This window comes from Nansenia antarctica (assembly GCF_963989245.1).
Source record: "Nansenia antarctica genome assembly, chromosome: 5".
In the NCBI taxonomy this organism is placed as follows: domain Eukaryota; kingdom Metazoa; phylum Chordata; class Actinopteri; order Argentiniformes; family Microstomatidae; genus Nansenia; species Nansenia antarctica.
The window spans coordinates 26729688-26755983 of NC_137690.1; the positions used below are offsets into that span (position 1 = coordinate 26729688).

The 26296-nt window shown below is 43.7% G+C and overlaps 1 protein-coding gene across 2 annotated transcripts; it reads right to left on the reverse strand.

The window, feature by feature from the left end:
- Positions 1–901: 901 nt before the first annotated feature.
- On the reverse strand, positions 902–25018 carry tars1 (threonyl-tRNA synthetase 1). Of its 2 annotated transcripts, none has more exons than XM_080532100.1 (19): positions 24888–25018; positions 15520–15582; positions 14781–14971; positions 13775–13898; positions 13176–13297; positions 11885–12002; positions 11330–11394; positions 10691–10769; positions 9203–9349; positions 7556–7654; positions 6455–6621; positions 5909–6071; positions 5672–5809; positions 5444–5521; positions 5237–5337; positions 4774–4878; positions 4375–4447; positions 2474–2588; positions 902–2144 (listed from the first exon to the last, which is right to left on the reverse strand). In XM_080532100.1, the coding sequence occupies exons 1-19, from the start codon at positions 25014–25016 to the stop codon at positions 1996–1998; spliced, it is 2226 nt and encodes a 741-aa protein (XP_080388226.1). In that variant the 5' UTR covers positions 25017–25018; the 3' UTR covers positions 902–1995. The 2 variants fall into 2 exon arrangements, with proteins under 2 accessions (XP_080388226.1, XP_080388227.1); XM_080532101.1 differs by lacking the exon at positions 24888–25018 and adding an exon at positions 16499–16648.
- Between the last annotated feature and the right edge of the window lie 1278 nt (positions 25019–26296).

Sequence of the window (26296 nt, forward strand, 5' to 3'; positions counted from 1 at the left end):
AGCAGATAATATAATAGGATTGACTGATTCAATCAGTGCAGTACTGGGCTTGGCCTGGTCACGCAGGTGTTCCTCCAGCGCGGTCAGCTCACTCTGTCCCGGTATCTGTAGGAGGAGCAGAGGGAGACGTATGGAAATAACATCTTTAAAAACACAGAATTGCATTTATTAATTGAAATTCTGCATGTCAACAAGTACTACATTGTTCCAGCAGTGCAAACCCGCTTCAGAAAACATAAATAGCGAGCATTAATGTCTCAAATCCAAGCTTAATAGGCCTACTGTACATGAAACCACACCTTATACAGAGTAATCTAGGGGACACCTACCTCTAGGGATATTTTTTCCAGCCACTCGTTCTCCTCATCAGTGAAGTCCATAGTAGGACTGCAGGGTGGATATTGGGATAAGTAAAGTCACCTACCTAACATACTACTAACAGCTACTATACGGAAAAAAGTTCAAATGTTTATTTTCGTCTGTTGCGGCTCTCACCGGGTGCTAGCAGATAATATAATAGGATTGACTGATTCAATCAGGACTGATTCAATCAGAAACTGATATAATGAAAAACGCTCACCTGAGATGAAAGATCTCGTCCAAGACCGGGGTATTCAAAAACATCTGAACGTCTAATTATACGCTACAACTTGCTCTTTTGGGTAGTCGTAGACTGTTGTTTTAATTTGAGAATAAACAACAAACGGGTGTAAACGACACAATGCTACTGGGTGGCGAGACTGCAGCTAGATAAGCGAAAGTAAAAAAACAAAAACAAAAACCAAGTGCGGCTAAATAAACGAAAGTAAAAGTGAATATTAACTGCATAACAACGTAGGCCTAGGTGTTTTGGACTAAATCACAAGTAGGCTACAGGCAGGGAGAGTAACAAATCCTCTCTCACATAAATAAATGTCTATTCCCAATATGATGTGTTAAGTGGTCCAGGGGAAAGAAATACTTAAAATAGTCTATTTATAGTTTTTATTACGTGTTTGTAAAACGAAACGGTTAGACAAAATGTAGTTTGCCAAATAAGTGCATTCAGTTAATCAATAAACCAAACAATGCAAGAATAAATCTTTTATTATCGCGTTTTCAAAATTCTTATACAATTATGTGTTTGCATTAAAACATGACTTAAACGTTTTCATCTTGTGTCCCTTTTCGGAATTGAGATACATTAGGCAAAGATTTAAATCAGTTTACATTATAGAGGTTATCCAACGGGTGTAAAAATTTAAAGTAACAGTATCCTGAATAACCAACAACCAGATAGAACTTACAGAGTGATGAGGAAGTTGTCCAAATCTTTATCCTCCAAATGAATAATAATAATGCATTTGTTTTGAATAGAAGACCTACAGAATGAAGGATTATGTGATTTCCAGGCAGGAAAAAAAAATACAGTTTGCAGACACAATCAGTCAGGTAATATGGGGCAAGTGGCCGTTGCATGTACAGTGTCCTGCGTACACAATGGGAGAGTGAAGCATGTTTTCCTCTTTTGGCTTTTTTGGCTCTACACTCCAAAAGTTTACAAAGAATTGCTGTGAGGTTACACTTTTCATGCACAGCCCATCTATTTCAGGCTAACCAAAAGTAATGGGACAATTGGCTTGACAGGTGTTTCTGGTAGCGGTGTTCTGTCATGTAATTTGTGCAGGTATAAAAGAGCTGTCTCTTGTCTCAATGTCTTGTATTTGATTCTAGGCTTTGCGTTTGCCTTTGGAGTGCAGCCAACGTGGAAGAACAATTGGAGTGAAACCAATGGTACACAAATACCATCAAATAAAAGCTGAGATTCTCTACTTTAACCTTATCGGAATTGTTTGATTTTAAATCCAAACTTTTGGAGTGTACAGCCAAAAGAAAATGCTTCACTGTCCTAAGCAGGGCACTGTACATTTCCTCAGTATCAACATAATTGCTCTTTGAATTGCTATTTGAGATGCCATTGACAGAGTAGGAGACAATGTGAGATCTGGAAAGGGCTCAGAAGTCCTCTTCAGCGTTCCGACTCCGTGAAGCCTTCAGCTGTTGCAGACGCTCCATACACTCTTTCACGCTGCGCTCGCCGTGAACCTTGTTGTCACGGGTACGCACATTGACTGTGTCGCTTGTCTTCTCCTTCTCTCCAACCACTGCTCCAACCAAACCAGGAGAGGGAGAAAAATAAAATTAACTAAGGCTGTTAAATGATGCATGATTGGTTGAGTGCATGTTATATATATATATATATATAGAATATATAGAATGAATTTATTATATAAATATAACCTACAACATTACACATCTCATGCTTGATTTGATATCTCTTTAGAAAAAGTGGTGAAAAACTAACAAAAAGACGAACAAAAACAACATTTCGGTATACTGCTCAGCACTACTGTGAACTGAACCACAGTCAGCCAATAGGACTCTGTGTTTTGATAATTTTTGGGGCAGAGGTGCAGTGTTGTGCAACGCTCACCCAGGATGAAGTTGTACTGTGCCAGCTGTGCGTTCCTGATCTTCTTGTTAAGTGTGCAACCCGGGTCCAAGTCCACATCGGTCATAAGCCCGCCACTGTGGAACTCCTGTCGTATCTGACGAAACATTTTTAAATCAACAACCAAATTAAGGAGAGGGGGATGTTCCAGAAAGCAGGATCAATGAGTTTTCCAAGTCTGTGATCCTGCTTTCTGGATGAGTTCCCAACAGAAATGAAGGATCTGAGCATCGAGTTGTTTCAGGTAGGGCACTCTATGTCAGCGCTACAGCTGTCAGTCAGGTGATAGGCCACCGGTGTGATGATGACAGCATTGGAGTGGTTTTCTCTGTTGTTTTTTTCAGGTCCTTCACCTCGTGAAAACAACCAGAGGCATCATTGAGCACGATGTTTACGTTTACAGTTTGCACTTCATATGCGATGACGAGAATAAAACTAATTATATTTTCACTGTTTTACTGCCTTCCTCCATTGGTGACTTTTGACAGGAGAATAACAGTGGTTAGTGTGAGTGAAAAGCATGAAATGATCGGGTCTCAGCTAAATGACACAAGGCCTACTGTATAAACAGCTCTGATCACAAGAGTTTTGCATAATTGTCAGTATGTCAATCTGATCTGAGCACCCTCGCATGTTGGCTATTTGTCCCGATTCTGACACTGACTGCGTTTACATGCACTCCATATTCCTGTATTAATCGGAATATGCTCAATATCCCGATTGGGCAAGAGTCACACGTACCGAACCCGATTAAGGCCATATTCCAATTGGAGAATATTCTGAATAAGACCCCTGGCCTGTTTGAATCAGAATATTGTGACAGCTTAATCAGAATATGACCCTTTTCGGAACATTCAGTTACGTCTGTGCATGCTCGATTCGCAAGGAATCCTGGTTTTTGTTGTTGTTAGGGACAGCATAGCAAGCCACATTACACTTGATAAACCAGTGCTGTGATATTATTTATCGTCTTAGAAACATCTTAGCAAGAGGCACTTCAACAATCATAACATTTATTATGCATCAGCTCTTTTTGTACAACCTACATTTACATATGAATATGAATAACGTATACATGCCATATCTTGGATGCAGATGTAATGTAAGTGGAGAGAAGATTGATCGGGGGTTGACAATACTACCGAATGAATGAAAATGAATGAATTTCTATTATTTTACGGTACTGTCTGAATTATATTTGAACCATTTTCTAGGTCTACCAGAGTACGCGCATGCCCAGTGTACCTGAATACGCGGTTCCATGTGGCCAGAGATTCCAATTGCCAATTGACATGTAAACTGAATATTTCAGTTGCCACAGAGCAGATAAACACCTTATTTGGACTATCACATTAACCCGAATATTGACCTTAATGGGAATATGGTGTGCATACATAGGCAATGACCGACGATGATTTTGCCAATCTGATAAGATTCTCTTTTGAAACATCCTTCACAGCTCTTCTCTCCACCTTGTGGTGGCGTTCGGCAGCACTTCACACCTGCGCCGGCAGCGTTGAGGTGTACCCCGCTGCAGCGGCGGGGGGTGGGTATTAAACCCCTTGCCTCCGTAGACGCAGCTGGTTAATGCACCATGGCATCAACAGTGAATATTGCACTGGTTATGAGAGTACGTTTGTATTTAATTTCATCCCACCCACCACACCAGCTCAGTCGTTCTGTCTGTAGCCTTCCTCCCGGGGGGGGTTGATAAGCCTGGGCTGTCTAGAGCGGAGCCATCCAATTATGCCAAGCTAAATGTATTACCATTTTCATAACATTTTATTTAATCGTTAAAAACTGTTGTGAGCGTCCTGACTGAACGCGTTTTCAGAGTTTACAAACTGGCTCTAACTATCAGTAATGGTATTCATCAGACTTACCTTCTGGGCATACTCCTCCAGGGTGGGTCCCACAGGTACGACCATCACCTGACGAGGGGAGAGCCAAAGTGGCCTGGAGGGAATAGTCAGCACATTTCATTGTTTACTGAGGTCCAATTTGAACATAATCAACACATCACAGTTGCTGTCTGCCATTGACTTGTTGGATTAAGATGCCAACAGCAATGTTTTGGAGTGGTATTTGGAGCACTCAGATCAACCATAGCATTGGGGTTGTTAAAATTGAGAAAAAACTAAATACACTGTCAACTCAACAGTGATCAAATCTACATTTATCAGTTGAATAAGTATACAGATCATGCCTTTACTGAATGGATACTGGGAATCACAACCTATTGTCATGATACAATGAACTCAAGAATATCAGTTAATGCTTACCATTTCCCACCATAGCTTTCAGTCAAAATGGCAATCATTCTCTCCACTGAGCCCAGGATAGCTCTGTGAATCATCACTGGCCTCTTCTTGTCATCTCCGTCATGGCTACCAAAACATGGGGAAAATATCAGATCATGCTGGGACATTCATTACCAGAATAGTCTGAAAAGATCTCTTCTCTAATTCAACCACACAGTGTCACTATTGTCCCTTTGAATAACCAGAGTTGATCAATCTGCCGCAGACTTCTGAGAGTTCCCCTATATCATCTTGATCACAAACACAAACACAGTCCCGAAACTTGAAGTTTTAAGCTGCTGTCTTGGCCAGGCTTGCCTCCCAAAAGAGATCATTGTGTCTCAATGGGACCGACCTGGTTAAATAAAGGCTAAATAAAAATATTAAAATTCTGGAGGTAGAGCGTTCAAAGGAACAAGCAATAGCCTGAAAGCCAAAGTTGTACCTGACAAAGGTGAGATTGAAGCGGATTGGTAGCTGGAAATCCAGCTGAATTGTGGCACACTGGTGGTATCTGCCAATGGCGTCCTTGATCTCAATGTCAATCTACAAGATGAGACAAAACAGAGTATATACAAGTATAAGAGACATGGTCTTGTTGTTTGAATGTATCGTTATCAATGAAGCGTGACAGCGTTGTTCTTGTTCTTACCTTTGGTCCATAAAAAGCGCCATCTCCAGGGTTGAGAATCCACTTCTCCCCAAATTCATTCAGACTGTTCTCCAGTTGCTTCATTCAGAAAGGAAATCACAGCATGTATAAGAGGACAGCAAATGGCTTGAAGGTATACTTTTTCTGTACAGACGAAAGCTTGACTACTTAATTAAGCATCTCACACTAAAAATAGTTGGCAGTTGCTGCTTCTACACGACTTCGTACCTTCTCTGCCATGTCCCAGACCTCAGGCTCCCCCAGGAACTTCTCAGGCCGGGTGGAGAGGTTCAGTTTGAAGGTGAACCCAAACACCTCATACACAGTACGCAGGAAGTCCAGACAGCCCTTGATCTCCTCCTCAATCTGTAGGACGGAGACAACAAAAGAGTCAAGAGTATATTAAAACAGTATCAGAGAGAACTATACATGGGACTGAGTGTCACGCCACAGAGTGAGCCTCACCTGTTCCATGGTGCAGAAGATGTGGGCGTCATCCTGTTGGAAGCGGCGCACGCGGGTCAGGCCGGTCAGCGCCCCTGAAAGTTCGTTCCGGTGCAGGACGCCAAAGTCGGCCAGCCGCAAGGGCAGCTCCCTCCAGGAGCGGGGCCGGTGGTCAAACATCAGGCTGTTTTGGTTGGGGAGACAGGGGACAGGTGAAGGCAGCTGCTAAGGCTTTTATATGTCGATTTGAAGCTGCTTGATGTGATAGCCTGAGGTGTTTTTGTGTACACCTCTTTGAAAAGCGCTTTCCCAGGACTAATTTGCCCTCCAGAGCTGAGGACCCGAGGTCCATTATGCTGCCTTATGTCCCATTATGTGAACACCATACTTAAGGTAAAGATAAAGATTGGGCGTGGGTCAGGAGGTAATACCCTTCCATACATTACAATGAGGCTGTCCTCCGACTTCTACCTCCACTGGTGTGGTTGAACTGATCCTATAACTGTGGTTAGGTGCCACATCCAACTCTAAAGGGCTCTACAAGCTCCTGAAGGCATGTGTGCGTACCAGTGTCCAGGGCAGTTCATGGGCTTAAGGGCGAAGACCTCCTTCTCCACCTCGAAAGAGAACATGTTGTCACTGTAGTGCTGCCAGTGGCCAGAGGTCTGCCACAGTTTGCTGTTGTAGATATTGGGGGTCACGACCTCCTGGAAGCCACGCTTCCTGTATTCACTCTGAGGGCAGGAAGAAAGCAGAGACAAAGAGGGAGATGAAATTGGGGTCAAAGTCTCAACTATATTTTCTTGTTTTCTTTTTTTTTTTGCTGGGGGCAGGGGCCTACTGAGGCAAGTTTTAGGTAATTTATCAAATCGCTACCTAGCTGAGTTCATTTATTTATTTACTTCATTCTTTTATTTTCTCTTGTACAGGGTATTGATAAATGTTTTTTTCTGCTAAGGAAACAAAAAAAAAGGTTATAACTAATGAGCATCTGTAGACCACATTTTCAATTTATTCTGCTGCAGTTTCAAATTGCGAAGCAAAACATGTGTGTATAATCTACTGGTATAATGGTACTGTAGAAACATAGTGTGTATAATCTACTGGTATAATGGTACTGTAGCCAATAATAGCATCAGCAGGATTGGACGGCCACTAGGGATAACATTAAATAAGTCATCAACTGAGCCCCAGCCAGGAGTAATGTTGGCGGTCAGGTAAGTGTTTAATGGGAGAGACTGTTCATTATTGGAGAACGAACTGTAATTTATTGGATGTAAAAATCCCAGAACAAAATCACAAACATTCCACCATCTTGATTGCAACGTAAAATCCCCAGTTATATTTCCATGGGGAGTTTTTTTGCATCGGAAATATAAACTGCATGCAAGCTGTGTGTAGCATAACATATCCACAAATCATTCACTGTTTTTAACAATGACATAGTTACTAACCTACAACTGACAAAGAAAATAACCACAAGCTAGGTAGCTAACTGGCTGCGGTGTAACATTGTAAGCATGTCTTGCATCTCACAAGGTCAATATCTCAGACAGAATTATTTTTACTTGGGGGTTGTTCAGGGTTTCTGACAACAGTGCTCTGCTTCTCTATACCGCCTCAGAGTTGTGATATTTTGAAGGTTCTGATCTGACAGGCCCCACTTACCCTGATGAACTCCACCAGGGTGTTGTAGATGTAGGATCCATTGGGAAGGAAGAAGCAGCTGCCTGGACTCAGGTCATGGAAGAAGAACAAGTCCTGCTCCTGGAGAACAGCAGAGAGGGCGTGAGAGTGTTAGGAAGAGGAGACAAGGGGCCAGAGCGTGGTGCAGCGAAAACATCACAGACTCCGGCACTATATAGACTACGTCACTAGAGGCATAGGCTACGTCTTTCAATTTTAATAATAATTTTGCCATTTAGCAGACGCTTTTATCCAAAGCGACTTACAATTACGAATTACAGGGACATTCCCCCTGGAGTAACTGAGGGCTAAGTGCCTTACCCAAGGGCACACTAGTAGTGGTGTGGCTTCAGGCGGGATTTGAACTCACAACCTTCCGATCCCAAGTCCAACTCACTATCCACTAGACCACCACTACCCCTTTCTCTGCTCTGTCTTCTCATCTGCCCCCCCCCCTTTTGGTTGCTACACTGAAAAGTCTAACAAATCTGAAGTAAAAAGGAGAGAAAACAAACAACACACATTAACTATTACCGGTTCCCCTCTGCACTGACAAAATGTTCCACACACAATCACTGTCTTTATCCGGCGGCAGATGGCACATTAACAAGACTAACATCGGATACTCCAACTTCTCACCAGCCCCCCCCAACCCTCCTCCCTGTTCATCCATCCCTCCCTACGTCTTCACTGCTCACCAGACGGCACTATAGTTTTACAAAGAGCAAAGAGGCCTCATGACTCGCTACACACCGCTGCCCAGATCCTGGTATGAGACTGGCATAGGGCTCAGCTATTCAGTATTTTGGTAATTAAGTATTCTGTTGATTATTCTGCCACTTATCAGGTTGAAGATTTTTCCCCCCTTTCCTTTCAATATAAAAATAAACTTTGAGGTACAAACAGAAATACAAATAAATAAATCCGCTCCTTAACAGTAGTCACTATGTGCCTGTGAAATAACTCTGTTGTGAAACCCCCGTCTCCAGGAGAACTTTAGTGTCGGCCCCTTTGCCAAGTCCTCCCAGCCCTGCTGTCAAGCCTGACACCACAGAAAGACTTGAGACAGTGTCTCTTGTGTGGACTTATGCTTTTACATACATCTAGTTACTTTGGAGCTAGCTTTGTAAACATTGTTAGTGACTCTTCTAACAGTAGGCTTGTTTTTCTAGCAAAACTGTGCTAGCAAGATAACATTTTATTGCCTTTGTATTCTGAAGACTTGCTGAATTTTACCACAACATTCTAAATGGCCAGTTTCATCTAGTCTGGGCTGACATCTGTACCGACCAGGGGCTGTCACTGTCTGTGCAATGCAAGTGCTGACTCAAACAGGAGGGATGTAAAACCTAGACAAATGATATTATTGGTTTATTTGATTAAAATGTTCTAGCCAGTGTAAACATCTTATTTATGAATATGACGTGAGCAGGTCTCGCTGACGACACCTAAACCTCTTAAACCACCCAAATTGAAAACGGAGCGTTTTAGGGAGAGGCGACAGGGCTGGAGTTTTACAGAGTACCGAGTCTGGATAATATACATTACAAACTGGTCACAACCAACCACCATTTACATGTGCTTTTCAGCGTGCTTGTACGACATCGTACACTTGTACATAGCACGTACCCGACCCAGTTTGCGGTGATCTCGATTCTTAGCTTCCTCTTGGAACTTCTCCCACTCTTTTAGCATCTTGGGATCCGGGAATGAGATTCCGTAGATCCTCTGGAGGGTTTCCATATCCGCTTTCCCTTCCCAGTATGTGGAGGAACTCTGTAACAGTGCAGGTTTGGAGAGGAACAGTAAAAAGAGTTAGGGTTTTGATGATTTCTTGGGGAGACAGCTGACTTCGAAGAACCCTCAGGGGACAATAACAGAATCTAAGACGCACTGCATTCATAAAAAGATTCATGAATCTGCATATTATTATTATTTTATTTCCCCCCTCTTAGCCAAAACTCTTTGCGTATTCTTTGGTCTGAAGCATTCAATGTTGCTGTGATGGGAATATGAAGATAAATCATCTTGTGATGCCAACTTCAACCTGTGCACCTCAAACCCCTCACTCCAATAACACTTGTTTCTTTCTCTGGTGTGCCTTCAGGGCATTGCAGAGACAGTGAGGGTACATCATTGCTGCTACAGCACTGGCTCTACTTCTGACGCTCCACTGTTCTTCTGCTTCAACCCCTTCTCCCCAAGTGTGCCTTCCTACACTCCTCTTCGTGGAATTAGAAGGCTGTTACGGCCGCAGTGTGGTTGTGTGTGTGTTTCTGTTTGTTTCCTGTGTTTCTCCCCAGGTGATTGCCCTCAACCCCCCTTCCTTTCGCCATGGTGAGCACACCTCGCTCATCCAGGGTTGGGCATAAAGGCTGGGAGCAAACTATCAGAGACTATTACGAGAAATAGCCAAAGTTTGCACCAATGCAATGGGTATAGTATAGTAGTCACAATTCTAGGCTTTTCAACTGTTGAGGGGGGCGTGAACACAGGGAAGCGTCTCCCTAGAGTTCTCACTGTCCAGCATCTAAAACCTGTGGTGTCTTCTGGTCACTTAGGAGGAAGAGCCTCTGGCCACACAGCCAACTACAACACCTCTCACTGAAGCAGTGTTAGTACTCTTAGTAGACGTAAGGCAACTCCCTGGGAGTCGGAAGATTTAGCAGAATAAGATTTAACAGAATAAGGGCATTTAACAGAATAAGGGCAAAGGAAACTACGGAATAAATCACGCTTGTTATTCCATTCCACTTCAGTGAATTTGTATGTGAACGCGTGTCAGTTCTAGAGGGACGGTGATCATTTCTGGGGACCTGGAGTGAAAAACATTTAACATTTTAACCGTATTCATTGCGGAGACCTTGCTAGTAGTTTTTGGAAAGTTTTCTAATGCAACGGTGGTGTAGCTGCACTCAATATGTATCTAGTATCCAAAACAGCAACTTGTTGTTATGCATAGAACAAATATCAAGCAGCGTATTTTTAACCTACTATTGCTGAATTCTCAAAACCTTGGAAAAAATAAGACAGTGCAGCATTTATAGCACAATATTTGCACATATTTGCATTGTCTAATTGGGTCTGTCTGCTAAGTTATGGCATTGGAGAATTCACCTTGTGGATCTTCAGGGCCTTGATCTTCCCAGTGTGCCTCACATGGGGCCCTCTGCACAGGTCAATCAAGGGGCCACACCTAGAGACACACACACAGGATGAAAAATACATTCAATACAAATGCCTTAGCTGTACCCATTAGCTGTGCCCATTAGCTGTACCCATTATCTGTACCCATTAGCTGTGCCCTCAAGCAAGTAAGTCTGTGATGTAGTGTTTTCATGTTGGGAGCAAAGCAAAAAAAAGGTAATTGGACAGTACCGATTTGAAAGGTACAATATATCGCTTTTACCCCTTGAAATGTTCCCGAAGTACCCATGCTGAATTATTACTTTTGATGCATTGGCATTATTGTTATGCATTGTACCTGCCAAGACTCTGCCCTTCTGCCTGCATTTGTTTTTCCAAAATGTTCAGGAGGATTCTGGCATCTACCATTTGCTGTGGGCGTGTAACCTGCGACTTGCATGGGTGTGGCTCATTGGCTGGCTACCTACTGCCTGGGAACCAGAAGCATCTCTCAGTGCTGGAAGCTGAGCTAAGCAACGGATGCATTCTGCATAGGGTGCATTTCAGCTAACTATTGAAGGCTATTGAAGATTCTTATGTGACTCCTGTCTAAACATGCAGGAGACTGACCTGTACACAGTGGTGGTCGGGGTGGTAACTTTCTCATTCAGAATTCTGCACTTAAACTTGTTGTACTGCCAAAGGAAAGGAAGGAAAGGAGAAGATTTTAGATTATTAATTTCTTAATTTAGTTCGTACCGATGACATGTAATTATAAAGCAACAATACATATTAAACAGATTTCCCAAATTCAGGGATTTTGTGTTGAATTTTGTAGTATATACTTTTAGGGTGAACACTTCTGCGTGGCATACATTTTACAGTACCCTGTTATAGTACCCTGTCTTTAACAATGTTTTTGAGAAAATAGAGATTGTCCAACAGGGAGTTTAAGTTTAAATTAAAATGTAGTGCACACCACATAATCACTAGGTGCAGTATTCAAAACTTCCAATGATGGATGATGTCTCATTCCGTTTTACATATTACAGTTATCATTGATGCCTTGTCTTCAAAATCTATGTAAACAGTTGCCTCCCGTGAAAGCCATTTGGGTAAAAAGGATGCTTGAGTATTTGGGGGGACAGTCATCCCTCCGATACCTCAGGAGGGAGAGACAGTTACCTGAAACATTTCCAGAAGAGTCTCTTTCTTGATTTCCAGCCTCTCGAAGGGTTGCTTTTCCTTAATGATCTTCTTGCATAAGGTCTCCAGACCTGGATAGTCATTGCTTGACACACCCCTGTAAGAAGCAATGAGTGATAAAAAATATACATCATTCAACAGACTACTGTATTTAGTGAGTGAGGCTCAAGAGAGTGAGAGGGGAGAGACAGAATGAAGAGAGATTATGGTTGTCAAATGATACATTGAGTTAACTGCATGATTTGCTGTAGTTAATCACGATTAATAATGATTCATCATAGCTTAAGAATATGTTCCAGAAATAAGCAACCTCATGGTCTAAGCAGCTCCTTGCATGCTGCTGAAAGGTAAGTTCATTAATACACATGAGGACCTTGAACCTCAAGAGTTTACAGAGGGTAACATAAAGCCACCAATTAGTAAAGAGAGGTGACAAATCACACCGCAGAAAGCTGAACTACCTGTTCCGAGGGCCGGCAAAACGAACTTGAGAAACAATCTCTCTGAATACCATTACCATAAAATGACTTTCAATAGAGAGGGTGTGGAATTAATTTGACAGCCTCCCTCACATTTTTGCTGGCTGAAGCAGCAGAAAAACACACCTTTGCTCAAGGAAAGGTCAAATGGAAATTGTTTACAGGCAAGAAATACTAAAATGACTTGAACGTGAACGTGCTTGCCAAGCTTCAGTTTGTCATGTTCTCAAACTTAATATTCCCCCAGTGATGTTTAGCGTTAATTTTGCCTACGTGCCAATTATATGGTCTGGGTAATAATAAACGAGCAGGCAGGACAATGGATGCCAGCTCAAACAAGGTAACTCATCATGTTTGACGACTTTTCCTCCTACAACATGCGTTTGCTTGCCAAAGCAATTGCCATCATCGTAAACCGACCAGAATGACAACCTTCAACCCTTGAAGTTCAGACCAAATGAATGAATGAATGAATGGTCTTTATTGTCATTGATATAGTACAGGTACCAAACAACGAAATTTGGGAGGGGGGGCTCCCCTGGTGCTAGGAAAAAAAAAAAAAGAAAACAAACAAGAAGGGAAAGGAGCTGGTTACACTATCCACTATACTATACTTTACAAATAAAACACTGTGCTGTACTCTATGCTATGCTATACCTATTCTAACATTTCCTATTTCTCTGCAACCTTTATGTACCCTAGGGTTGTCATATTGCATATTGGTTGTCAAATGCAGCCTTAAAATTAAGCTTGACCAAGACAGCGATTCAGGGATTGATTTCAGAACTCACTCGTTTTCCAGGAACATGTCGTAGTAGAAGCCATTCTCTATGGGGGGCCCGTAGCACAGGCAGCCCCCGTACACCCTCTCCATGGCCTCACCCATGATGTGGGCGCTGGAGTGCCAGTACACCTTATGGGGAGGAAGAACAAAGGGGTAAGAGAGAGAAGGAGAATGGAGGCTGAGGCCAAGAGCAACACTCTTCTTGACACTTGAGTCCTCCCTCCCTGTTTGTTTTCTGACCGATTTGTTCCCAATGGTTTGAAAGATGCGATCTATAATTCATAGATCTGACTGAGAATGTATGTCAGAAGAGATATTTGACCAACGAAAAGAGGACTGTACACACTGTAGTTCATGCACCCAAGTGCGTTATGTACCCCCATTTTGACCCACTGGTCTCATATCGAAATATCAAAAAGGCCTCTTCTGCAGTTCTCCCAAACAAACACCTTTATCTGTTAGCTTTCTCAGGTAACTCTGGTTCACTCATCACTTCATCCACTATGAAACAATACTGTAGTCATATTATATTCCATCTAAACACTTATAAATAAGTGGCTGTTATTACCAAATACAAAGTATTAACATATTTGAAGTTTGACTTACAGCTTGCGCCTCCTCATCATCGAACTTGAGTAGCTGCAGGCTACAGTCCTCCTCCAAGGGTCGGTCCAGGTCCCAAACAGCTTGGTTAACTTTAGCAATCACTGTGCTGTCAGCAAGGCCTTGGCTGTAAAGGGAGAATGCCGTTGTTATGTGACTTTAAAAATAAAAATATATATATATATATATAGAGAGAGAGAGAGAGAGAGAGAGAGAGAGAGAAAAGAGAGAAAAGAGAGAAAAGAGAGGAGAGAGAGAGAGAGAGAGAAAGAGAGAAAGAGAGAGAGAGAGAGAGAGAGAGAGAGAGAGAGAGAGAGAGAGAGATAGAGACAGTAGAGGTTGACAGGAAGGATGGGTAAGAGAGAGGAGGGATGACATTCATGATATGTCGACGGCCAGAATCGAACCGGGGACCCTGCGATTACATGGCTGACGCCTTAGTGTGCTACGCCACCAAGCGCCCCAGAGATGGACATGTTTTAATGTAAGATATTATATCATTGACATTAGAATGGCTACTACTTTTATTTAGGTCTGATGATCAGACTGCCAAACTATTCTAATATAAGGGAAACAACTCAAATGCATTTTCCATCTAGCTTCATCAAGTTTGAGGTTAGGGTTGACCTGTTTGAGGTCACGTAATTCTTTTACTAAACAAAGCTGAAGAATCTAGTTGCCCTTCTGTTACCAAGTTGTGTGTTTTGTTTGCGCTTACAGGTCACATTGTCCTGGAAGAAGACCTCCACACCCTCCACCCAAAGCTGGATTCTGCATTTCATTACTGTTTCCCCCACATTTAGAATCAAACCTACGCCTAGGCCGAGTGGAGCTCACAACTGTATGTATGTGGGGTCCGAAGCACCCCTATTGTGGATGCCGAGGGGATTGACTCCTACGACACTAAGTCGTCCTATGTCATTCGATTCCCGATTGCACCCCCCCCCCCCCCATCTGTGTCCATCTGTGTTGGTACATGTCATGTCATGCCCAAAATGTCAACACTCACCTGATCCCACAAGCCACCTGGTAAGGGGTGCTTTTCCATGACTCTGCGTCCACCACCTTCCCATCAGGCAGAGTGACTTTGATTGGCTTGCTGTCTTTCTCTGCCCTCTCCGCCATAAGTGCATCATGCTCTGCCTTCAGCTTGGTGTACATGCTAAGGCGCTCCTCAATGTACTGGGGTGGCGGGGACAGCTGGGTAGGAAGGAAGAGAGTTGAACGAGTGAACAAGATCTACTGTTGAGTGTCTTTGGAAGTGATTAGAGTGAGTTCAAGTACAATCCCTAGCTTCTTCACAAATGGCTAAGAAAACCTGCTAGATGTGTGACTCCTGCCACCTGTTCATTCCTAACCCAGAGAATATAAGAATCAAAGATCAACATGTAAAAAAAGCTGAAAACTGACAAAGTATCCTACCTAGTACCTACCATTCAAGACTGTGCTAAAATGGTTGAATAGGTGGAGGCAATGATTTCACTACATAGCTTAGCTTACACCAGTGGTGTCCTTATCTTATTTGCAGAGGGGCTTTCACTTTACCCAAGCAGCAGCATATCTGACTCAACTTTAGTTTGTTGTTTGTTGCATCAGGTGTGTCATCACTTGAGTGGAGCAAAAGCCTGGACACTGGCCCTCTGAAGAGGAGAGGACTTGAGCAGTCCAGTTGGAATATATTAAATATAGTAAACCTGGAAAACGCATGCATCAAGACTGTTCCAACTCTTGGCACCTGATCTACTCACCTCGGTCTTGCCACCGGAGTCTCCGGCACCACCTTTAGCCTTCTTCTTTCCTCCATCTTTGCCCTGGGCAGAATTCAGATAATGACAGAGTGAATTAAAAATACATTTAAAAAACTGTCTGAAAGAAGTTACATCAGTCAGAAATGTGTTTACAATAACCACAGTGAAGCCCAACCCAACAATGGGAGAGTCTTGAGCACACTATTGACAAAAGTGTTGCTGACATACAAGGAAGACTATTAACCTAAGCCTAAACTAGCCTAAGGACTATGACAAACAACCCATCTACTATTTATTTATAGCTATCTTACGTTCATTTAATTCATCTAGCTAGCTAGTAGTAGGCCTAACAGACCTAGTCACCTTAGTAGTGTATATCATACCTAGTCACCTTAGTAGTAGCATATCATACCTAGTCACCTTAGTAGTAGCATATCATACCTAGTCACCTTAGTAGTAGTGTATCATACCTAGTCACCTTAGTAGTAGTGTATCATACCTAGTCACCTTAGTAGTAGTGTATCATACCTAGTCACCTTAGTAGTAGTATATCATACCTAGTCACCTTAGTAGTAGCATATCATACCTAGTCACCGTAGTAGTAGTATATCATACCTAGTCACCTTAGTAGTAGCATATCATACCTAGTCACCTTAGTAGTAGTATATCATAACTAGTCACCTTAGTAGTAGTATATCATACCTAGTCACCTTAGTAGTAGCATATATCATACCTAGTCACCTTAGATGATGACAATGACAGCTGGCTAGCTAACAACAATTATTCTACAGTCTGGTAACTTCACAGTGCGAGGGTTATCCACAAAGTACATTCGAGGAACACATATAACTTGGCCAGTTGGAGAAGCTGACATTATTCTGCAGATGAGAGGTCAGAACCATGAAGCTATCGAGCTAGCCAGTGCCTCCCAGCATGCACTCGTGATGTGATGATGGCAACGTGGACATAAACAAATCACCTTTTTCCCTTCGTCCACGTGCAACTCCTTCATTTTCTCTGACATACTTTCTTCCGTCATTGTAGATGAATAATACGAAAAAAATAACGTTAAACTAGATTAATCGGTACGGTTTTGAAGAAGGCTATTAGTAAATGTGAATGTGCGGCTCCCCTGCCGGTGTTAAAGTCTCCCGGATGTTACGAGTCCGTTTCATCGCCAATGCTGATGCAACATTTCCGTATAAGGTGGAGATTATTACCGTAATGACTCAAATGTAAGACGACCCTGATTATAACGACCCCCCTTTTTAAAGACTTTTTTGAAGACCAAACCTTGTTTGTTTGTTTTATAAAGAGAATCCGTTTATTTGTATTGACATTGAATAAAACTATTTTTTATTTAAAAAAATATTTGTATCATCATCATCATCATCATCATATATATATATATATCCCCCTTGTTAGTTTGTTTAATAAAGATAATCAGTTTATTTGTATTGACATTGAATAAAACTATGTTTTTATTGAAAAAAATATTTGTATCATCATCAAATATATATATATATATATATATATACACTGTATATTCGGGTCAAAACAGTATTTCATTGACAAATCACGGATCGTGTTGTAATTTGGAAACATTATGCAGTGGGACATCTAAAAATATTAAAAGAGAGACAGAAAAAGTGTTAGAAAATGTGTATCACTACCTCATATATTATTATCAATGACCACTACCCATAACTTCACCTATGCACAAACACGGTTCTCCAGTCGAACAGCACACAGACACCCAGTGCTGTATTGTAGCCTACTTCAAACAATGTAGACTACTCCTACTATTAGGTAGGTTGCTTAGGATTCACGCTTCTCTCGGTTCAGTAAGGTGCCCACTGTCCAACAATGTTGGGCAATCTATGTTTTGTAATACACTGTATAAGAGCTACTGTATAGGCTATTGTTTTAAGAAGACATAACCAGAGCATGTTACAAGAGGGCAGCACAAGACCAGGAATGATCAGATGAAAATGAACTTAATGGCTAGGACTATGAGGCCGGCCTCTGTGTTGAGTCCAATTTGTGGACTTCACTAAAGAGGTATCTGTGAAACCCAAAGTAGACAGGGTTCTGGGGACTGGAAAGGTAGAGAAGTGGACTGTCTCTGGACTGAGTCTCCACAGCCTCAGATAGAACTCCACAGCCTCAGATAGAACTCCCATCTCCAGCAAACGGCGAGAGATTGCCTGGAAGATCTTCTCATTCCGAACGCTAGAGTCCAGGTCTTCGGACCAAATACAGACGAGGGCCTGGACCTCGTTTACTGCCCAACTCGAAGACGTGTCCATAGTTAGAAGTAGTAAGAATAGTAGAAACAGTAAGAACAGTAAGAAGTAGTAGTCTCTGCTGTTCAACGCTGTTGTGAGATTTAAAAATGGCGGTTAGTGGTGTACTGTGAAAACATACGATGACGATGTTGTGACGATTTCCCTTGACCAATCAACGGTGTGCAGCGTCACACGTCACACGCAGCCTGGCAAAAAGGTACCTGCTCGCAAAAAGGTTCCTGCTCGCGAAGGGTAGCTAAAGAACCGACCCGACCCGACCCGACAAATGGAAAAGCGCCAAAGAAGCAGGCCAGCCTGGGTCGACCCGGGCTGGCCCTGTAGTGGAAAAGCACCAATAGGGAACCCACAAAAGGGAACAGACTGGATCCCAGGGCAGTCACAGGCAGTAGACTCTGGACTGAAAACAGCAAAGGGCTCTGGACTTGAACAGGAACCAATCTGGATCTGCTGGCTAGGTTGGGAACCTACAAAGGGAGCAGACTGGATGGATCCCTACAACCTCAGCTGACAGGGCAGCTGCAGGAGGATGTGGAGAGACCCAACACCAGCATACACAGGGAACCTGTTGAATAACAAAGTAAACAGAGGGAGGACCCAGGGAGGAGAAGCACGTTGTATCACAGATTGAATATGCACCCGCTGCTTACACTGCAGAGCTGACTGTAGCTTACACTGAGAAGTTGCAGTGGCTTGATCTACGAAGCTAGCTTTGCTTGGGCTGCAGAGCAGGCTGCTGCACTTTGAAGTCCACTCTATAACTAATTCAGTCAGCAGACTGTAGTCCGGGTTGTCGACAGTAATACTTCCATGTGCTATTAGCTACAAAGCATTCTTAACTCACCCCTTTAGGTTTTGAAATGTGGATTCTGAAGATGAAAGAAAATAATACATTTTGCCCATGCACCAGCCTTCAGCTCCTCCATGTTGCTGGGAACACTTATAGTAAATACATGAGTGTGACATGATCGTAATGATAGGGAATTAATTGCCAGGGCTCATGCACCATTGTGAGGATGTCATCAAATTCTGAGGATCAGGCCATTTACTTTTGAACTACAGTATCTGATTCATGTAAATGATCTATCCCAGACCTGGGCATTGTACGGCCCCCGGGCCGCATGCGGCCCTATGGCTGTCCCTGGCAGGCCCTGTGTGAGGTAAAAAAGGTTTTTCATAATAATAGAAATAACATGTAAATAAGTGTAGGCAATGCGTCCAGTACAATTGCATTGCTTTTACTTTGAAGGCGACAATTTTATTTTCAATTTACGTATGTGCGTGCGTGACTATGTTATGGCGCTTTTACACTACCGTGCCGACCCGTGCCGTACCGCGTGAGCCCGATTTGTTTTGCTTTCTCCACTGCCAACCTAGCCGGGCCGTTTTAGTTCTTGTTTCAGAGGGGTAGCGAGAGGTACTTTTTGCCAGGCTGTGTGTGACGTGTGACGCTGCAGACCGTTGATTGGTCAATGGAAATCGTCACAACATCGTCATCCTATGTTCAGAGTTCACCCTTAACCACCATTTTTAAATACCACAACAGATTTCGCTCTCGGAAAATGTCACTTACTGTTTCTGTAATAACGTATCAATAAAGATTTGAAAAATTATGATAACCATCTTATTATTATCTTATAATAAGATGGTTATCGTAGTCTAGGCGAGGCTACCTTCGCCTAGACTAAAACAAAGAAAGAAAATAGATATCACTATGAACACATTCCCAGTTTGTTATGTACATAACAACTAAGGAAAATATATTGCAAGTTTTCTGAATTGTATTATTGTTTATGTTTATTATGCAAATTAGATGCTAATTGGACCCAAATCTCCAGGATCACTCACACCATCATATGTCAACATATTTTTTTATTTTTTTTATTTATGTTGACACATAAGAAAACAAACTTTTTCCATGAAAGATTGTGTCTATGTCCTCGTATCAGCCCATACATCAGGAAATACTGTCCATAGTCATAAAAAAATCTATTTTGCCATGGTGTTGGTATAAAATGTACTATAAACAGGGCTATGAATGATATATCATCAAACTCTCGTTTGTTTCTCGAACACTACTGATGATGCGTCCGAAATTAAACCTAATCCCAGCCCCCCCCCGCCCGCATGAATCACTCACCATCAAGACGACACACACTCTCACGTACGTACCTGCACAAAGGAATTTACATCTTATCCTGTGTTTCATAAATCTGAGTAACTGGGCACTGAGTCCAGTGACCGCTGAGAAAGATCAGCTGACGACAGGGGAAAGTCCTTGTGGCGGCATGGAGAGACAGCTGACGGGAGGGAATAGACCCCACTGGGACGGGCATGGGCTAGCTTCCCATGCTTGTAGTTTCCCATGTCTTTGACATGTTGGATTCACCCGCTATAGCTACGAAAAGACAACAAAAGAGAACACCCCTAGAGTCTGCGAGAGCGGGGGCGGAAGATGACTCATCGGCTGACTTTATGGTAACAGACCCTGGACCGGAAACGACTATGAGTATCGGGAGCACAGTGCAAGAGAGTGCCACAACAGTTGCCCCAGCTACAGCCACGTCAACGGGCCACGAACAGCAGATATGTCCCTGTGGTTGGAGGAAGAATACATCCTACCGGGGGTTGAGAATTCACCAAGGAAAGATGAAGTGTTTGACAGAGGAGAGACAGAGGCCTCGCGTTGGTTACTTTCTGCGAAAGGAATCGAATAAGTCGAATGAAGTACAGCAACTGGACGCAAACCATAGCTTGCAGTACATCAGTACCACTGTCGTGGAGGAAGCAAACACAGAGGGGATAACAACAGTGGTAGAACCGACCCAACCCCCTAGACCTGTAGCCGAAAAGAGACTAGCAGGGCATAGACTGCATGTGAAGTGGCCTGGTGCCGGGGATAAGAAGCTGTGGGAAACTATCAATACTGACCTGACCCTGTCTCTTGAGCAACTTAAAGGGACAGTGGAAAAGAAGTTGGAGAGAATGGGGGATATCATCTACCAGTATGGGGCAGAACGCTTTGGAGTGCAAGAAAGGAAAGGCGGGAAAGATGTTCCAACTGCACCCGTTTCCAGGAGGCAACAGGAGATCCAGCGCCTCGTCCTAGAAAGAAGACAACTTAGGAAACGGTGGAAAAAAGCCTCTGGAGTGGAAAGGGAAGGCATAAACGCACTTCAAGTCGACATCAAATCACGGCTGGCATCCCTCCGTAGAGCAGAGAACCTCCGGAAACGTAGAAGGAAGAAAGAACAAGCTAGAACACGGTTCTATAAGGATCCCTTCAAGTTCCTTAAAAGTATCTTCACAAAGGAAAAAAGTGGAGCTCTAAAAACAACAAAGACAGACCTGGAAAATCACCTGAAAGAAACACACTCTGACCCAAGGCGGCATGAACATCTGACCATTCCCTCTGATATCCCACCAATCGACCCCCCTGAACACCACATGCTGATCAGCCCTCCAACCTGGAAAGAGGTGGAAAACACAGTGCGTCGAGCAAGAACGGCATCAGCCCCGGGGCCAAACGGAGTCCCATACAAGGTGTATAAGAACGCATCAGATGTCCTGAGGTTTCTCTGGAGGCTCATGAGAACAGCATGGCAGAAGAAGATAATACCTAAAGCGTGGCGCAGGGCAGGAGGAGTCCTCATCCCAAAGGAGAAGGATGCAGTCAACATTAGCCAATTCCGTCCAATCTCCCTGCTAAACGTTGAGGGCAAAATCTTCTTTAGTGTCATTGCACAGAGGATGGCCGAGTATCTGAGAAGAAACAAATACATCAACACATCTGTACAAAAGCAGAAATATCAGGATTCTCGGGGTGCTCAGAACATTTCAGCATGATCTGGCACCAGATCCAAACGGCAAAGGTGGAGAGACGGGACATTCACGTCGTCTTTCTGGACCTTGCCAATGCCTTTGGCTCTGTGCCCCACGAACTCCTGTGGTCTGCCTTCGACTTCTTCCACATACCGGACACCATCACAGACCTGGTTAAATCCTACTTCCAAGACATGCAGTTCTACTTTACCACCTCTGACTTTACCACCTCTTGGCAGTGCCTGGAAGTAGGCATCATGGCGGGATGCACTATTTCACCCCTGGCATTTGTGATGGCAATGGAAGTCATCATCCGAGCCTCAAAATGGGTTGTAGGCGGACAGCGAGTTGACTCTGGTCAGCGTCTCCCTCCGCTCAGAGCTTACATGGACGACATTACAACGTTGACCACCACCGTCCCATGCACCAGGAGGCTGCTCAGAAAACTGGAAGAGAACATCAGTTGGGCCCGTATGAAGATCAAACCATCCAAGTCACGAAGCATCTCAATTGTGAAGGGAGTGCTCTCTGACCTGAAATTCTTCATCGGCGATGATCCAATCCCAACAGTGTCTGAGCAACCTGTAAAAAGCCTTGGCAGGTGGTATGATGCAAGCCTGAAGGACAAAGACCAGGTTCTACAACTGCGCAAAGATATCAGCAGTGGCCTGCAGTCCATCGATAAAACACAGCTACCTGGAAAGTTAAAGGCTTGGTGCCTGCAGTTTGGACTCCTACCACGGATGCTGTGGCCCCTCGCAGTGTATGAGGTCCCAATCTCAACCGTAGAGAAGTTGGAAAGAGGAGTCACAGGCTACATCAAGAAATGGCTCGGAATTCCACGATGCCTTACCACCATAGGTCTCTACGGAGATAGCATCCTCAAGCTGCCCCTCACCAGTCTCACAGAGGAGTTCAAGTGTGCAAAAACAAGACTCCAGATGACACTGAATGAATCCAGAGATTTAGTGGTGAGCAACAACGCACCAACCTTGACAACCGGGCGCAAATGGACACCAGCCAAAGCGGTGGAGGAAGCAACAGCAGCCCTCAAACATGCTGATATTGTGGGGTATGTTCAGCAGGGAAGAGGAGGCTTCGGGCTAACAGCTGCTCGCCCTGCTTGGAGTAAGGCCACAGCACCAGAACGGAGGAAGATGGTGGTGGAGGAAGTACGCCATCAGGAGGAGGCTGGAAGATGGGCCAAGGCAGTCTCTCTTGCCAAGCAGGGACAGTGGACGCGATGGGACAGTGTGGAGAGGAGGAAGATTAGCTGGAAGGACATGTGGGCCATGGAAGCGAGGCAGTTGAGCTTTATTATCAGAGCTACCTACGACGTCCTTCCAACACCAGTTAACCTTGGCCAGTGGTATGGTGAAGACCCGGGGTGTGCCCTTTGTTCCACGCCAGCCACCCTCAGGCACATTCTTTCAGGGTGCAAAACTAGTCTCGCCCAAGGACGCTACACGTGGCGTCACAACCAAGTCCTGAAGATCTTTGCATCCACCCTGGAGGACAAACGAGCTGCCACCAACTCCCTACCGCCATCAGCATCCAACCACCAACAGGCAATTACCTTTGTCCGTGAGGGGGCAAAGGTTACCAGGAGCAGCTCGACACCATCTGAGCGAGGCCAGCTACGGTTGGCCCGCGACTGGAAGATGCTGACTGATATTGGACGACAGCTTGTGTTTCCTAAAGAGATCGCCATAACCACCCTGAGACCTGACTTGGTTCTCTGGTCCCCTTCTCAAAAAAAGGTGTACATCATTGAACTAACCGTACCCTGGGAGGACGCAGTGGATGAAGCTTACGAGCGGAAACATCTACGCTATGCTGAGCTCGCCGCCGAAGCACAACACCGCGGCTGGAACACTGAAGTCCGCCCAGTGGAGGTGGGGTGCAGAGGGTTTGTGGCAAGATCTACCACCAGATTGTTTACAGACCTGGGAATCAGAGGCCAAAGCCTGCGTTCAGCCGTCAAAGCTGCATCGGAAGCAGCCGAAAGAAGCAGCCAGTGGCTTTTTATGAGAAGGAAAGATCCCTGCTGGGCCCTGAAGTAGCCAACCAGAAGGTATGCGGTCAGCTTAGGCCTGACTCAGGGAAAAGGACGCCCCTGCCTTGCATAGTCTCATGAGACGTCAGCCATTCTCATGACGAATTAGGATTGACGCAAGTTCGGGGCTGATCCCCCTGAGCTGGCCACCTCTGGCGAGGGTGTATAGTGTGATGGCCGAAACACCCCATGACCTGGAGGAACACAACTGATGATGCGTCCGAAATTAAACCTAATCCCAGCCCCCCCCCCCCCCCCCCCCCCCGCATGAATCACTCACCATCAAGACGACACACACGCACACACACACACACTCTCACGTACGTTCCTGTGTTTCATAAATCTGTGTAAAGAAGCAGAATATGGATAGGAAGAAATGTGGAAAGTTTGGTCTGTTTTGGTGCAAGGAAAATGGGCAACTCATATAGACAAACACATAAAAACCCATTTTCGGGAAAACAGACTCAAAGTTTTGTATTGTGAAATATGTTTTTTTGTTTGTTTTGAAACTGCTATTCACAAACACAAAACCTAATCAAACCATTAGCAATAAACATCCTAAACACCTGACTGATAACTGAATAACATAAACTGAACAGAAATGCACACAGGCTACAAATAGTGGCTGTTATGGAATAGAAAGTGTCTCCCTCTCTCACAAACCTCTGGCACCACCATGTAATCAGCACACAGAACTACAGCCAGCCAGCCAGCCAGCCAGCCAGCCACACACGCACACACACACACACACACACACGCGCACACACACACACACACACACACACACACACACACACACACACACACACACACACACACACAGATGGACAGCATAATTACAGCAGTTGACAGTGACAGGTGTTCTTGTTGTGACATTCTTTCTGTCATTTGCTGAGCAGTGTTTGTTTGATGTTGCTTGGTTTGTACTTTTATTACACACCTACAGTAGCATACATAACCTCAGTATCACAGTATTATATTATTGTTGCAATACGCAGTGTTTCCCAACCCTCTCCTCGGGGACCCCCAGCCACACCACATATTTGATCTGTTCCACCACCAGCACACCTGATTCAAATAATCAAGTACAAACCATAATTGCTTTATACTTGATTAGTTGAATCAGGTGTGCTGGGGTGCCCCGAGGAAACACTGCTAGAGCAGGGACTGTGCAATATCTTTACCTTCGAAGCACTTTGAATAGCATCAACATTTTCCTCCACGTCCACTTCACCTTTCCTCTTTCTCTTCTCTCTGGCCAAGCGGAGCTGCATCTGCTTCTTTTTGCCGAATTTGAAACATGAAAGTTTCATCATGTTTGTTTTCTTATCATATATTTTCTTGTCTTACTTCTCTCTCTCTCTCTCCACTGGGACAATTGTTCTGCGTAACTCGACTGAGTCAATCCTTCCGCGTCACATGGGACACGAGAACTAATCAGATTCGAGAATTTTCGCATCAACCAATAGAATCGCGTATTTTCAAAGAATGCAACCTATCTATTTTAGTGATTGGTTGCTGATACAAGGGGCGTTGTACATTTTTGAGGGGGCCATTTTGAGCACAAGAAACAGATCTTTCAAACAAACCCAGGCTTGACGTATTTCAGACAGCAGCCGTTTCGGTAAAGCTGTGCGTAAAGTACTAACTTTTGGCGAATGTATGAGGATTTTACGGACGCATGCACCACAATCAAGTAAAATAAACAACCAAATGTGTTTTTGTCGACGTTTTATTGTCACTAATATGAAAGAAAACATGTTTAGGAGGCAAAAGAGCAACTCATCTCAAAATCGGGAAAAAAGGGGAAATTGCGTTTTGACGGGGGGTAGCCTCGCCGTCATTTCAATGCATCATATAACTTTTATTTACAACAAGCATAAAAAAAAAATCGCTATTATGGCGATGTGCTGTGCCTATGCTAGACTGCGTTTATATCACAAAATGTACATTTGATAAGTAAAGGTAAGCTAGCTAAGTAAGTATCTATCTATTGGAAACAAAGTGCTATCCAGTTAGAATTATAGAAGATCTAGTTGTGTTTTCCTGCTGGTCTCGCTGCCTGGATTTGAACAGACTTTGGGATCAACTACAACATCTCCATAGCCTACGCTACATTATAACTTTGCATCCTCAAATAATAGCAGCATTTAAATAGTTTAGTTTATGTTCAACTGAAAATGTTTCAGAAGGGCGCTTAGGTGACGTAGCGGGTTAAGCGCAGACCATGTAACCACAGGGACCCCGGTTCGATTCCGGCCGGGGACATATCCTGCATGTCATCCCTCTCTCTCTCACCCACCCTTCCTGTCTAAATCTTCACTGTAACTCTCAATAAAGATGAAAAATATGAGTGGGACTGCCCCACTCAGGAAAAAAAACTTTAAAAAAAAAGATGTTTCAGAATAAAAGTCTGAAAAAAAAGTTTCAGAATAAAAATCTGGAAAAAAAAGTTTCAGAATAAAAGTCAGGCAAAAAAGTTTCAGAATAAAAGTCTGAAAAAAACAGTTTCAGAATAAAAGTGTGGGGAAAAAAAGATCTGAATAAAAGTCAGAAAAACACCTCTGCAAGTACTCATCCATGTTAGGAGCTC

Excerpts from the sequence above, each read along its gene's own strand:
- tars1 (XM_080532100.1), bottom strand. The coding sequence starts at position 25,016 with ATGAAACTTTCATGTTTCAAATTCGGCAAAAAGAAGCAGATGCAGCTC. Across the intron at positions 6,622-7,555 it reads CCCTGGTGGAGTTCATCAGG|AGTGAATACAGGAAGCGTGG; the intron begins GTAAGTGGGGCC and ends TCCTGCCCTCAG. Across the intron at positions 5,522-5,671 it reads TCTGGGACATGGCAGAGAAG|CAACTGGAGAACAGTCTGAA; the intron begins GTACGAAGTCGT and ends TTCTGAATGAAG.